Source organism: Cyanistes caeruleus, chromosome 33, assembly GCF_971803275.1.
Source record: "Cyanistes caeruleus chromosome 33, bCyaCae1.hap1.1, whole genome shotgun sequence".
NCBI lineage: Eukaryota > Metazoa > Chordata > Aves > Passeriformes > Paridae > Cyanistes > Cyanistes caeruleus.
The window spans coordinates 1,612,128-1,627,760 of record NC_141734.1 but is presented as its reverse complement, the minus strand read 5'-3'; the positions used below and the strand labels follow the sequence as shown (position 1 = coordinate 1,627,760).

The 15,633-nt window shown below is 41.8% G+C and overlaps 1 protein-coding gene across 1 annotated transcript in view; it reads right to left on the bottom strand.

Moving 5' to 3' along the window:
* PHF1 (PHD finger protein 1) overlaps nucleotides 1-15,633 on the bottom strand; it is a 37,382-nt gene that overhangs the window by 8,028 nt on the left and 13,721 nt on the right. Inside the window, exons 7-11 of the mRNA XM_086870731.1 lie at nucleotides 14,663-14,758; nucleotides 11,451-11,519; nucleotides 8,105-8,228; nucleotides 2,947-3,014; nucleotides 27-155 (exon numbers count right to left, since the gene is read on the bottom strand). Of these exons, the coding sequence (XP_086726857.1) occupies nucleotides 27-155; nucleotides 2,947-3,014; nucleotides 8,105-8,228; nucleotides 11,451-11,519; nucleotides 14,663-14,758 (486 nt within the window). The remainder of the gene's footprint in view (nucleotides 1-26; nucleotides 156-2,946; nucleotides 3,015-8,104; nucleotides 8,229-11,450; nucleotides 11,520-14,662; nucleotides 14,759-15,633) is intronic.

The window sequence follows — 15,633 nt, the reverse complement described above, 5'->3', positions numbered from 1 at the left end:
CCCGGATTTTTTTCCCGCCGGCGCACCTGGGGGTGGGGGAGGGGCCGGGGGGGGAGGGGCGGCCCCGCAGCAGCTCCGGGGGCAGTGGGGGAGGGGCGCGGGTGTGGAGCCCGAAGAGCCCCTTGCGCTTCTTCATCTCCCGGCCCGACACGAACCTGGGGAAAAACCGGGAAAAACCGGGAATTCCAGAGGAAAACCGGGAATTCCGGGAGGAAAACCGGGAATTTGGGGAAAAAACCCGGGAATTTTTGGGGTTTAAAGGGGATTTTTGGGGGATTTTGGGGAATTTTGGGGGTTTTTGGAGCCCCTTGCGCTTCTTCATCTCCCGGCCCGACACGAACCTGGGGAAAAACCGGGAATTCCGGGAGGAAAACCGGGAATTTGGGGAAAAAAACCGGGAATTTTGGGGAAGAAACAGGAATTTTGGGGGAAAAAATGGGGGTTTTGGGAAAAAATGGGAATTTTTGGGGGAAAAAATGGGAATTTTGGGGAAAAAACGGGAATTTTGGGGGAAAAACCGGGAATTTTGGGGGAAAAAATGGGAATTTTTTGGAAAAAATGGGAATTTTGGGGGAAAAAATGGGAATTTTGGGGGAAAAAATGGGGGTTTTGGGAAAAAAACGGGAATTTTGGGGGAAAAACCGGGAATTTTGGGGGAAAAACCGGGATTTTGGGGGAAAAAATGGGAATTTTGGGGGAAAAAACGGGAATTTTGGGGGAAAAAATGGGAATTTTGGGGAAAAAACGGGAATTTTGGGGAAGAAACAGGAATTTTGGGGGAAAAAATGGGAATTTTGGGGTTTTTTTAGGGATTTGGGGGGGATTTTGGAGCCCCTTGCGCTTCTTCATCTCCCGGCCCGACACGAACCTGGGGAAAAACCGGGAATTCCAGAGAAAAACCGGGAATTCCTGAGATAAACCGGGAATTCCGGGAGGAAAACCGGGAATTCCGGGAGGAAAACCCGGGAATTTGGGGAAAAAAACCGGGAATTTTGGGGAAAAAAACCGGGAATTTTGGGGGTTTAAAGGGGAATTTTGGGAATTTTGGGGGATTTGGGGGTTTTTGGAGCCCCTTGCGCTTCTTCATCTCCCGGCCTGACACGAACCTGGGGAAAAACCGGGAATTCCAGAGAAAAACTGGGAATTCCAGAGAAAAACCGGGAATTCCGGGGAAAAAAAGGGAATTTGGGGAAAAAAACGGGAATTTTGGGGGTTTAAAGGGGATTTTTGGGGGATTTTGGGGGATTTTGGGGGGGTTTTGAGCCCCTTGCGCTTCTTCATCTCCCGGCCGGACACGAACCTGGGGAAAAACCGGGAATTCCAGAGAAAAACCGGGAATTCCGGGAGGAAAACCGGGAATTTGGGGAAAAAAACCGGGAATTTTGGGGAAGAAACAGGAATTTTGGGGGAAAAAATGGGGGTTTTGGGAAAAAATGGGAATTTTTTGGGGAAAAAATGTGAATTTTGGGGAAAAACCGGGAATTTTGGGGGAAAAACCGGGAATTTTGGGGGAAAAAATGGGAATTTTGGGGAAAAAATGGGAATTTTGGGGGAAAAAATGGGAATTTTGGGGGAAAAAATGGGGGTTTTGGGAAAAAACCGGGAATTTTGGGGGAAAAACCGGGAATTTTGGGGGAAAAATGGGAATTTTGGGGGAAAAAAATGGGGGTTTTGGGAAAAAAACAGGAATTTTGGGGGAAAAACTGGGAATTTTGGGGGAAAAAGTGGGAATTTTGGGGAAAAAATGGGGGTTTTGGGAAAAAATGGGAATTTTGGGGGAAAAATGGGAATTTTAGGGAATTTTGGGGGATTTGGGGGGTTTTTGGAGCCCCTTGCGCTTCTTCATCTCCCGGCCCGACACAAACCTGGGAATTCTGGGGGAAAAACCGGGAATTTTGGGAGAAAACCGGGAATTTTGGGAAAAAATGGGAATTTTGGGGGTTTAAAGGGGATTTTGGGGTTTTTTTTGGGTGATTTGGGGTTTTTTAGGGGTTTTTGGGGGGTGATTTGGGCTTTTTTGGGGTGTTTGGGGTGGGGTTTTTTTTGGGGGTGGTTTTAGGGTTTTTTTGGGGGTGATTTGGGTTTTTTTTAGTGGTTTTTTTGGGGTGATTTGGGGTCTTTTGGGGTGTTTGGGGTGGGCCTTTTTGGGGTGGTTTTAGGGTTTTTTTAGGGGTGATTTGGGGTTTTTTGGGGTTTTTTTTTGGGTCTTTTGGGGTTTTTTTGAGGGGTGCTTTTAGGAGTTATTTTGGGGTGATTTGGGGTTTTTTGGGGTGTTTGGAGTGGGGTTTGTTGGGGTGGTTTAAGAGGATTTTTTGGGGTGATTTGGGTTTTTTTAGGGGTTTTTTGGGGGTGATTTGGGGTTTTTTAGGTTTTTTTTTGGGGTGGTTTGGGAGGTTTTTGGGGGGTGCTTTTAAGAGTTATTTTGGGGTGATTTGGGTTTTTTTAGGGGTTTTTTGGGGGTGATTTGGGGTTTTTTAGGGTTTTTTAGGGTCTTTTGGTGTTTTTTTAGGGTGATTTTAGTTTTTTTTAGGGAGATTTGGGTTTTTTGGGGGTGGTTTTAGTGATTTTGGGGTGGTTTGGGGTTTTTTTGGGGCGGTTTCAGTGTTTTTTTGGGGGTGATTCGGGGTTTTTTGGGGTGTTTGGGGTGAGGTTTTTTAGGGTGGTTTTAGGGTTTTTTTGGGGGTGGTTTCAGTGCTTTTTTGAGGCGATTTGGGCTTTTTTGGGGTTGTTTCGGGGGTTTTTTGGGGTATTTGGGGTGGGTTTTTTGGGGGGCGCTTTTAGATATTTTTTTGGGGTGATTTGGGATTTTTTTAGGGTTTTTTTTGGGGGCAGTTTGAATTTTTTTGTGTTTTTTGGGGATTTTTTTTTTGTTTCTGGTCGCGGTTTCGTTTTTGGGGGAATTTCTGGGGTTTTTGGGGTCCCTCCCCCCGTTTTTGGGGTCCTGACCTGTCCTTGTGGCTGCTCAGGGCCCCCAGGAGGCGCCCGCGCCGCTCCGACCTCGGCGTGCCCGAAAGCTGCGGAAAAAATGGGGAGAAAAACCCGGATTTAGGGAAAAAAACCCAATTTGGGGGAAAAAAACCCAATTTGGGGAAAAAAACCCAAAATTTGGGACAAAACCACGAATTTTGGGGAAAAAACCCAAATATTTCAGGGGGAAATCCCCATTTTTGGGTCCAAATTCCCATTTTTGGGTCCAATTCTCATTTTTGGCTCCAAATTCCCATTTTTGGGGTCGAAATTCCCATTTTTGGACACCAAATTCCCATTTTTCGGGTCAAAATTCCCATTTTTCTGCTCCAGATTCCCATTTTTGGGTCCAAATTCCCATTTTTGGACTCCAAATTCCCATTTTTGGGGTCGAAATTCCCATTTTTGGACTCCAAATTCCCATTTTTGGACTCCAAATTCCCATTTTTGGCTCCTAATTCCCATTTTTGGCTCCAAGTTCCCATTTTTGGTTCCAATTCTCATTTTTGGCTCCAAATTCCCATTTTTGGGGTCGAAATTCCCATTTTTGGACACCAAATTCCCATTTTTCGGGTCAAAATTCCCATTTTTCTGCTCCAGACTCCCATTTTTGGGTCCAAATTCCCATTTTTGGACTCCAAATTCCCATTTTTGGGGTCGAAATTCCCATTTTTGGACTCCAAATTCCCATTTTTGGACTCCAAATTCCCATTTTTGGCTCCTAATTCCCATTTTTGGCTCCAAATCCTCATTTTTGGGATCCAATTCTCATTTTTGGGTCCAAATTCCCATTTTTGGACACCAAATTCCCATTTTTGGCTCCAAATTCCCATTTTTGGCTCCAAATTCCCATTTTTGGACACCAAATTCCCATTTTTGGCTCCAAATCCTCATTTTTGGGTCCAAATCCTCATTTTTGTGTCCAAATTCCCATTTTTGTGTCCAAATTCCCATTTTTGGGGTTGAAATTCCCATTTTTCTGCTCCAAATTCCCATTTTTGGCTCCAAATTCCCATTTTTCTGCTCCAAATTCCCATTTTTCTGCTCCAAATTCCCATTTTTGGCTCCAAATTCCCATTTTTGGACTCCAAATTTTTATTTTTGGGCTCCAAATCCTCATTTTTGGACTCCAAATTCCCATTTTTGGCTTCAAATTTTCATTTTTGGACACCAAATTCCCATTTTTGGGGTCGAAATTCCCATTTTTGGCTCCTCATTCCCATTTTTGGCTCCAAATTCCCATTTTTGGCTCCTCATTCCCATTTTTGGCTCCAAAATCCAATTTTTGGCTCCTAATTCCCATTTTTGGACTCCAAATTCCCATTTTTGGCTCCTAATTCCCATTTTTGGCTCCAAATCCTCATTTTTGGGATCCAATTCTCATTTTTGGGTCCAAATTCCCATTTTTGGACACCAAATTCCCATTTTTGGCTCCAAATTCCCATTTTTGGCTCCAAATTCCCATTTTTGGACACCAAATTCCCATTTTTGGCTCCAAATCCTCATTTTTGGGTCCAAATCCTCATTTTTGTGTCCAAATTCCCATTTTTGTGTCCAAATTCCCATTTTTGGGGTTGAAATTCCCATTTTTCTGCTCCAAATTCCCATTTTTCTGCTCCAAATTCCCATTTTTCTGCTCCAAATTCCCATTTTTGGCTCCAAATTCCCATTTTTGGACTCCAAATTTTTATTTTTGGGCTCCAAATCCTCATTTTTGGACTCCAAATTCCCATTTTTGGCTTCAAATTTTCATTTTTGGACACCAAATTCCCATTTTTGGGGTCGAAATTCCCATTTTTGGCTCCAAATTCCCATTTTTGGCTCCTCATTCCCATTTTTGGCTCCAAAATCCAATTTTTGGCTCCTAATTCCCATTTTTGGACACCAAATTCCCATTTTTGGGTCCAAATTCCCATTTTTGGCTCCAAATCCTCATTTTTGGGATCCAATTCTCATTTTTCGGTCCAAATTCCCATTTTTGGACACCAAATTCCCATTTTTGGCTCCAAATTCCCATTTTTGGCTCCAAATTTACATTTTTGGACACCAAATTCCCATTTTTGGGTCCAAATTCCCATTTTTGGCTCCAAATTCCCATTTTTGGGTCCAAATCCTCATTTTTGTGTCCAAATTCCCATTTTTGTGTCCAAATTCCCATTTTTGGGTCCTAATTCCCATTTTTGGACTCCAAATTCCCATTTTTGGCTCCTAATTCCCATTTTTGGACTCCAAATTTTTATTTTTGGGCTCCAAATCCTCATTTTTGGACTCCAAATTCCCATTTTTGGCTCCAAATTCCCATTTTTGGACACCAAATTCCCATTTTTGGGGTCGAAATTCCCATTTTTGGCTCCTAATTCCCATTTTTGGCTCCAAATTCCCATTTTTGGACTCCAAATTCCCATTTTTGGCTCCAAATTCCCATTTTTGGACTCCAAATTCCCATTTTTGGGTCCAAATTCCCATTTTTGGCTCCAAATCCTCATTTTTGGGTCCAAATCCTCATTTTTGTGTCCAAATTCCCATTTTTGTGTCCAAATTCCCATTTTTGGGTCCTAATTCCCATTTTTGGACACCAATTTCCCCTTCTTGGGTCCAAATTCCCATTTTTGGGTCCAAATTCCCATTTTTGGCTCCAAATTCCCATTTTTGGCTCCTCATTCCCATTTTTGGGTCCTAATTCCCATTTTTGGTCACCAAATTTTCATTTTTGGGCTCCAATTCCCATTTTTTGGGGTCCAGCCCAAAAATCAGAGGATTTCCACCCCCCAAAAACTCTATTTTTTGTTTCCCTCAAAATCGGGGAATTTTCCCCCCAAAATTAAGATTTTTTCCCCAAATTCGGATTTTTTTCCCCAATTCGGATTTTTTCCCCAAACCTGCGATTTTCCCCCCAAAATCAGGATTTTACCCCCCAAAACAGTTTTTTTTTCCCCAAAACCCAGGATATTTTCTCTCCCCAAAAATCAGGGATTTTTTCCCCCCAAAACCTGCAATTTTTTCCCCAAATTTCTTGATTTTTTTCCCCCAAAATCAGGATTTTTTTCCCCAAAATCAAGGTTTTTTCCCCAACTCCGTGTTTTCCCCAAAATCCGGGATTTTTTTCCCAAAAACCCAAACTTTTTTCCCAAAAATCAAGATTATTTTTATCCCCCAAACTGGGATTTTTTCCCAAAACCCCACGATTTTACCCCAAAAATCGAGATTTCTCCCCCAAACCCGGAATTTTTCCCTCCCAAAATCAGAATTTTTTGCCCCCAAATTTGAATTTTTCCCCAAACCCCAAATTAGGATTTTTTTCCCCAAAACCTACAATTTTTCCCCCAAAAAACCAGTTTTTTTCCCCACAACTCGCAATTTTCCCCCCAAATCCCTTTTTTTTCCCCAAACTTGGCATTTTTTCCCCCCCAAATCCGGATTTTTCCCCAAAACCCACGATTTATCCCCAAAAAATCCGGTTTTTCCCCAAAAGCCTGGGATTTTTCCCCAAAAATCAGGATTTTTTTTCCCAAAAATCCATTTTTTTCCCCCAAAAATCCATTTTTTCCCCCAAACCCAGGATTTTCCCCCGAAATCAGCATTTTTTCCCCAACCCCGCTGTTATTCCCCCAAAATCCGTGTTTTTTTCCCCAAATCCGGGATTTTTTCCCCCAAAACCTGCAATTTTTCCCCAAAAATCAAGATTTTTCTCCCAAATCCAGGATTTTTCCCTCCCCAAAATCAGGATTTTTCCCCAAAACCCACAATTTTTTCCCCAAAAATCCATTTTTTCCCCCAAACCTGGAATTTTTCCCCCCAAAATCAGCATTTTTCCCTAAAACCCATGTTTATTCCCCAAAAATCAGGATGTTTTTCCCCAAAATCCACAGTTTTTTCCCAAAAAATCCATTTTTTCCCCCAAATCTGGGATTTTTTCCCCAAAACCTGTGATTTTCCCCCCAAAAACCTGGTTTTTTTCCCTCCCCAAATCAGGATTTTTCCCCAAAACCCACGATTTTTCCCCAAAAATCCATTTTTCCCCCCAAACCAGCTTCTTTTTCCCAAAACCTGTGATTTTTTCCCCAAAAATCGAAATTTTCCCCCCCAAACCCAGGATTTTTCCCTCCAAAATCAGGATTTTTCCCCAAAAATCAGGATTTTTTTTCCCCAAAAATCAGGATTTTTTTTTCCCCAAAACTGGGATTTTTTTCCCCAAAACCCACAATTTTTCCCCAAAACCCACAATTTTTTACCCAAAAATCCATTTTTTCCCCCAAACCTGGAATTTTTCCCCCCAAAATCAGCATTTTTCCCTAAAACCCATGTTCATTCCCCAAAAATCAGGATGTTTTTCCCCAAAATCCACAGTTTTTTCCCAAAAAATCCATTTTTTCCCCCAAATCAGGCATTTTTTCCCCAAAACCTGTGATTTTCCCCCCAAAAACCTGTTTTATTTCCCTCCCCAAATCAGGATTTTTCCCCAAACCCCACGATTTTTTCCCCCAAAAATCCATTTTTCCCCCCAAACCAGGATTCTTTTTCCCAAAACCTGACATTTTTTCCCCAAAAAGCAAAATTTTTCCCCCCCAACCCCAGGATTTTTCCCACCAAAATCAGGATTTTTCCCAAAAAATCCAGGGTTTTTTCCCCAAAAATCAGGATTTTTTTTCCCCAAAACCCACAATTTTTTTCCCAAAAATCCATATTTTCCCCCAAAATCAGCATTTTTTCCCCAACCCCGCTGTTATTCCCCCAAAATCCGGGTTTTTTTCCCCAAATCCTGGATTTTTTTCCCCAAAACCTGTAATTTTTCCCCAAAAATCAAGATTTTTCTCCCAAACCCAGGATTTTTCCCTCCCCAAAATCAGGATTTTTCCCCAAAACCCACGATTTTTCCCCAAAATCCATTTTTCCCCCCAAACCAGCTTCTTTTTCCCAAAACCTGTGATTTTTTCCCCAAAAATCGAAATTTTTCCCCCCAAAAATCCGAATTTTTCCCCAAAAAATCAATATTTTTTCCCCCAAAATCCCTATTTTTCCCCAAAAATCCGTGTTTTTTTCCCCAAATCCGGTATTTTTTTCCCCAAAAATCGATATTTCCCCCCCAGTTGTGAATTTTTTCCCGATTTCGGGGTTTTTTGCCCCATTTTGGGCTGACCGGGCCGAGCAGCAGCGCGTCCCAGTTGGAATTGGCGAAGGGGAGAATTTCCCGCTCCAAATCGAAATATTTCTTCTTGCAGCAGACGCTGAGGTGGTAGAGCAGGAGGTGAGCCACGTCCACCCTGCAATTCCAGAGAAATCCCCGGGAAATTGGGGCAAAATCCCGGGAAAATGGGAAAAAACGGAAAAAAAATGGAGAAAAATGGAAAAAAATGGAGGAAAAATGATGAAAAATGGGGAAAACGCAAATAAAAAAGGGGGGAAATGGAGTAAAAAATGAAGGGGAAATTGAAGGTTAGGGGTGAGCCACGTCCACCCTGAAATTCCAGAGAAATCCTGGGAAATTGGGGCAAAATCCCGGGAAAATGGGAAAAAACGGAAAAAAAATGACCAAAAATGGAAAAAAAAATGGAGGAAAAATGATGAAAAATGGGGAAAACACAAATAAAAATGGGGAAAATGTAATTAAAAATTGAGGGTTTGGGGTGAGCCACGTCCACCCTGAAATTCCAGAGAAATCCTGGGGGAATTGGGGCAAAATCCCGGGAAAATGGGAAAAAACAGAACAAAAATGACCAAAAATGGAGGAAAAATGATAAAAAATGGGGAAAACGCAAATAAAAATGGGGAAAACGGTAAAAAAATGGGGAAAATGTAATTAAAAATTGAGGGTTTGGGGTGAGCCACGTCCATCCTGCAATTCCAGAGAAATCCCGGGGCAATTGGGGTAAAATCCCAGGAAAATGGGAAAAAACAGAAAAAAAATGGAGAAAAATGGGAAAAAAATGGAGGAAAAATGATAAAAAATGGGGAAAACGCAAATAAAAATGGGGAAAATGGAGTAAAAAATGAAGGGGAATTTGAGGGTTTGGGGTGAGCCACATCCACCCTGCAATTCCAGAGAAATCCTGGGAAATTGGGACAAAATCCCGGGAAAATGGGAAAAAACGTAAAAAAAATGGAGAAAAATGGAAAAAAAATGGAGGAAAAATGATAAAAAATGGGGAAAACGGTAGAAAAATGAGGAAAATGTAATTAAAAATTGAGGCTTTGGGGTGAGCCATGTCCACCCTGAAATTCCAGAGAAATCCCCAGGAAATTGGGGCAAAATCCCGGGAAAATGGGAAAAAACGTAAAAAAAATGGAGAAAAATGGAAAAAAAATGGGGAAAACGGTAAAAAAATGGGGAAAATGTAATTAAAAATTGACGGTTTGGGGTGAGCCACGTCCATCCTGCAATTCCAGAGAAATCCCGGGGCAATTGGGGTAAAATCCCAGGAAAATGGGAAAAAACAGAAAGAAAATGGAGAAAAATGGAGAAAAAATGGAGGAAAAATGACAAAAAATGGGGAAAATGCAAATAAAAATGGGGAAAATGGAGTAAAAAATGAAGGGGAATTTGAGGGTTTGGGGTGAGCCACATCCACCCTGCAATTCCAGAGAAATCCTGGGAAATTGGGGCAAAATCCCGGGAAAATGGGAAAATCACAAAAAAAATGGAGAAAAATGGAAAAAAATGAAGGAAAAATGGTAAAAAAATGGGGAAAAACTGTAAATAAATGGGGAAAATATAATTAAAAATTGAGGGTTTGAGGTGAGCCACGTCCACCCTGCAATTCCAGAGAAATCCCGGAGAAATTGGGGCAAAATCCTGGGAAAATGGGAAAAAACGGAAAAAAAATGACCATAAATGAAAAAAATGGGGGGAAAACGGTAAAAAATGGGGAAAACGCAAATAAAAAAGGGGGAATTGCGGTAAAAAATGAAAGGAATTGAGGGTTTGGGGTGGAAATTCCCTGGAATTCCAGAGAAATCCCCGGGAAATTGGGAGAAATCTGGGGGAAAACTGAGAAATCCACGAAAAAACGGTGAAAATGTAAAATAAAAATGGGGGGGAAATGGTAAAAAATGGGGAAAATGCAAATAAAAAACTCGGGAATGGAGAATTTGGGAAAGGAGAGGGAATCGGAGCAGGATTCGGGGAATTCGGGGGATTTGGGGGAATTTTGGGGGATTTTGGGGAAATTTTTGGGGATTTTTGGGAATATTTTGGGGAATTTTGGGGAAATTTTTTGGATTTTGGGGTTTTTTTTGGAATTTTGGAGAATTTTGGGGAATTTTGTGGGATTTTGGGGGAATTTCGGGGAAATTTTTTGGATTTTGGGGATTTTTGGGGGATTTTTTGTGAATTTGAGGGGATTTTTGGGGATTTTTTGTGAATTTGGGGGAATTTTGGGGAATTTTTGGGGGATTTATGGGGGATTTGGGGGATTTTGGGGGAATTTTGGGGATTTTTGGGAAATTTTGGGGGATTTTTGGGAATATTTTGGGGAATTTTGGGGAAATTTTTTGGATTTTGGGGTTTTCTTTGGAATTATGGGGAATTTGGGGGAATTTTGGGGGATTTTTGGGGAATTTCGGGGAAATTTTTTGGATTTTGGGGGATTTTGGGGATTTTTTGGGGGATTTTTTGTGAATTTGGGGGATTTTTGGGGGATTTTTTTTGAATTTTGGGGAATTTTGGGAAATTTTGGGGGATTTTTTGGGGATTTGGGGGATTTTGGGGGAATTTTGGGGAATTTTGGGGATTTTTTTTGGATTTGGGGGATTTTTGGGGGGATTTTTTGTGAATTTGGGGGGATTTTTGGGGATTTGGGGAATTTTGGGGATTTGGGGAATTTTTTGGGGATTTTTGGCAAATTATTGGGAATTTTGGGGGAACTTTTGGGAATTTTTGGGAATTTTTGGGATTTTTTTTATTTTTGGGGAATTTTTGGGGATTTTGGGGGATTTTGGGGATTTTGGGGGGGATTTGTTGTGAATTTTGGGGGATTTTTCGGGATTTTTGGAGAATTTTGGGGAAGTTTTGTGGATTTTGGGGAATTTTGTGGATTCTGGGGAATTTTGGGGGATTTTTGGGGAATTTTGGGGGTATTTTGAGTGCATTTTTTGGGAGTTTCGGGGGTTTCTGGGGTGTTTTGGGGTTAGTTTTGGCTGGTTTGGGGGTTTTTTGGATGATTTTTAGGTATTTTTGGGTAATTTTGGGTGATTTTGGGTGATTCTAGGGTGTTTATGAGAGGTTTTTTTGATTTTTGGGTGGGTTTTGGGGGGTTTTTTGGGGGGTTTTTGGGGTGGTTTCGGATTTTTTTGGGGGGTGTTTTTGGGTGGTTTTGGGGTGGTTTCTGGGGATGATTTCGGGGATGATTTTAGGGTGGATTTGGGGCGGATTTGGGGCTTTTGGGGTGGTTTTGGAGCAGTTTCTGGGGGTTTTTTTGGGTGGATTTGAGGTGTTTTTGGGGGTGTTTTTGGGGGTGTTTTTGGGGTGTTTTTGGGTCTCCCCTCACCAGCGCAGGGGCAGCCTCCGCACGCTCTCGGCTCCCCCCCGGCAGACGCTGCACTCGAAGACGTAAAACCTGCAAAGGAACCCCAAAATTACCCCAAAATCCATCCCTGAATCACCCCAAATTCACCCCAAAATCACCTCAAAATCCATCCCTGAATCACCCCAAATTCACCCCAAATTCAGCCCAAAATCCATCCCAAATCACCCCCAAATTCACCCCCAAATCACCCCAAAATCCATCCCAAATCACCCCCAAATTCACCCCAAAATCACCCCAAAATCCATCCCTGAATCACCCCCAAATCACCCCAAATTCAGCCCAAAATCACCCCCAAATCACCCCAAATTCACCCCAAAATCACCCCAAAATTATCCCAAATCACCTCCAAATCCATCCCAAAATCACCTCAAAATCCATCCCTGAATCACCCCAAATTCACCCCAAAATCACCTCAAAATTATCCCAAAATTACCCCCCAAATCCATCCCAAAATCACCCCAAAATCCATCCCTGAATCACCCCAAATTCATCCCCAAATCCATTCCCAAATTCACCCCGAAATTACCCTAAAATTACCTCAAATTCACCCCAAAATCACCCCAAAATCCATCCCTGAATCACCCCAAATTCACCCCAAAATCACCCCAAAATTCATCCCAAATCACCCCCAAATTCACCCCAAAATCACCCCCAAATCCATCCCTGAATCACCCCAAATTCACCCCAAATTCAGCCCAAAATCCATCCCAAATCACCCCAAATTCACCCCAAATTCAGCCCAAAATCACCCCCAAATCACCCCAAAATCCATCCCAAATCACCCCCAAATTCACCCCAAAATCACCTCAAAATCCATCCCAAATCACTCCAAATTCACCCCAAAATCACCCCAAAATCCATCCCTGAATCACCCCCAAATTACCCTAAAATTACCCCAAAATCCATCCCTGAATCACCCCAAATTCACTCCAAAATCACCTCAAAATCACCCCCAAATTACCCCAAATTCACCCCCAAATCCATTCCCAAATTCACCCCAAAATTACCCTAAAATTACCCCAAAATCACCCCCAAATCACCCCAAATTCACCCCAAAATCACCCCAAAATCACCCCAAAATCACCCCAAATTCACCCCAAATCACCCCAAATCACCCCAAAATTATCCCAAAATTATCCCCAAATCCATCCCAAAATCACCCCAATATCCATCCCTGAATCACCCCCAAATTCACCCCCAAATCACCCCAAAATTACCCCAAAATCACCCCAAATTCAACCCAAAATCCATCCCAAATTCACCCCAAAATTACCCCAAAATCACCCCAAAATAACCCCAAAATCCATCCCCGAATCACCCCAAATTTATCCCCAAATCCATTCCCAAATTCACCCCAAAATTACCTTAAAATTACCCCAAAATCACCTCAAAATCCATCCCTGAATCACCCCAAATTCAGCCAAAAATCCATCCCAAAATCACCCCCAAATCACCCCAAATTCACCCCAAAATCAGCCCAAAATCCATCCCAAATCACCCCCAAATTCACCCCAAAATTACCCCAAAATCACTCCAAATTCAACCCAAAATCCATCCCAAAATTACCCCAAAATCACCCCAAAATCCATCCCTGAATCACCCCAAATTCACCCCAAAATCACCCCAAAATCCATCCCTGAATCACCCCCAAAATCACCCCCAAATCACCCCAAAATTATCCCAAAATTACCCCCAAATCCATCCCAAAATCACCCCAAAATCCATCCCAAATCACCCCAAATTCACCCCAAATTCACCCCAAAATTACCCCAAAATCATCCCAAATTCAACCCAAAATCCATCCCCAAATTACCCCAAATTCAGCCCAAAATTACCCCAAATCACCCCAAATTACCCCAAAATTGCAGGAAACCCTTCCTCACCCAAAATAACGGGAAAAAAACCCAAAAAATCAGGAAAAGAATTCCAGAACCCCTCAAAAACCGGGAAAATTCCCCAAAATCGCCCAAAATAACGGGAAAAATCCCAAAGCTTCCCAAAATAATGGGAAAAATCCCCCAAATCCACCCAAAATAACGTTAAAAAAATCCAAAATCTTGGGAAAAAGCCTCAAAAAATTGGGAAAAATTCCCAAATTCCCTAAAAACTGGGAAAAATCCCATAAATCCCGGAAAAAAATCGGGAAAAATCCCCAAACCCCTCCCAAAATAACAAAATAAAACCCAAAATCACGGGAGAAAGCCCAAAAAAATTGGGAAAAAAATCCTGAAAATTCTCCAAAAATCGTGAAAAATCCCAAAATTCCCCCAAAATCCCAATAAGCCAGGAAAAAAATCACAAAAATTGGGAAAACTCCCAAAACCCCTCCCAAAATAATATAAAAAAAATCCCAAAATAATGGAAAAAAAAAATCAAAATCACGGGGAAAAGCCCCAAAAAATTCCAAAAAAATTCCCCCAAAATTCCCCCCAAATCCCCCAAAAATCCAGAAAAAATTCCTAAAATTCCCCAAAAACCCCAAAATTCCCTAAAACCCCAAAATAACGAGAAAATCCCAAAAGCCCCCCCCAAAAAATCAGAACAAATCCCCAAAATAACATCAAAAAATCCCAAAAATCACAGAAAAAAAGCCCTAAAAAAATCGAAAAGAAAATCAAAAAAATTCCCCAAAAATTGGGAAAAATTCCCTAAAAATCGGGAAAAATCCCCAAAATTCCCCCAAAACCAGGAAAAATCCCAGAACCCTCAAAATAATGGGAAAAATCCTAACCTCCCCCCCAAAAAATCAGGAAAAATCCCCAAAATGACATCCAAAAATCCTAAAATCACAGGAAACAAAGCCCCGAAACATCTGGAAAAAATTCCCAAAATTCCCCAAAAAACCATGAAAAATTCCCTAAAACTCTAAAATAATGAGAAAACTCCCAAACCCTCCCCAAAATCGGGAAAATTCCCCCAAAATAACATTAAAAAATCCCAAATTTCATGGGATCAAAGCCCCAAAAAATCGGGAAAAAAAAATCCCAAAAATTCCCCAAAAATCGGGAAAAAAAATCCCAAAAATTCCCCAAAAATCGGGAAAATTCCCCAAAAATCGGGAAAATTCCCCAAATTCCCCAAAAATCGGGAAAAATTCCCAAATTTCCCCAAAACTTGGGAAAATTCCCCCAAACCCCCCCCCAAAATTCTGGCAAGGCCCCCGGGGGCGTCACCTGTCGCCGTAGAGCAGCGGCTTGGAGAGGCACTGGGTGCAGGCCTCGTGGAACCACTGCCAGCAGCGGCAGCACTGCAGCATCTTCAGGTTCCAGCTGGAACGGAATTCAGGGAATTCTGGGAATTCTGGGAATTCTGGGAATTTTTTGGGAATTTTTTGGGGGATTTTTTGGGATTTTTTTGGGATTTTTGGGGTTTTTTTTATGATTTTTTTTGAATTTTGGGGGAATTTTTGGGGTTTTTAAAGGGATTTTAAGGGGATTTTGGGGATGCGTGGAGGAGTGGATTGGCAGCACTGCAGCGTCTTCAGGTTCCAGCTGGAACGGAATTCGGGAATTCTGGGAATTCCGGGAATTCTGGGAATTTTGGGGGAATTTTTTGGGGATTTTTTAGGGATTTTTTGGGGAATTTTTGGGGAATTTTTGGGGTTTTTAAAGGGATTTTAAGGGGATTTTGGGGATGTTTGGAGGAGTGGATTGGCAGCACTGCAGCGTCTTCAGGTTCCAGCTGGAATGAAATTTGGGAATTCTGGGAATTCCGGGAATTCTGGGAATTTTTGGGGGATTTTTTGGGATTTTTTGGGGAATTTTTTTGGAATTTTTTTGGGATTTTTTTTGGAAATTTTTGGAAATTTTTGGGGAATTTTTTTGGGATTTTTTGGGAATTTGGGGGAGTTTTAAAGGGATTTTAAGGGGATCTTGGGAGGTTTGGGGGGGGGGACTGGGAGCACTGGGAGCAACTTTGGGTTCCAGCTGGGACAGAATTCCAGGAATTTTGGGAATTTTTGGAATTTTTGGAGGGTTCAGGAGGATTTGGGGGATTTGGGGGGTTTTTTTGGGGATGGAATTCCAGGAATTTGGGGGATTCAGGCTTTTGGGGGGTGATTTTGGGGCCGTTTTTGGGCTGTATGGGGTGGGATTTTCGGGGAATTTCAGGAATTTTAGGGGGATTTCAGGATTTTTTTGGGAAT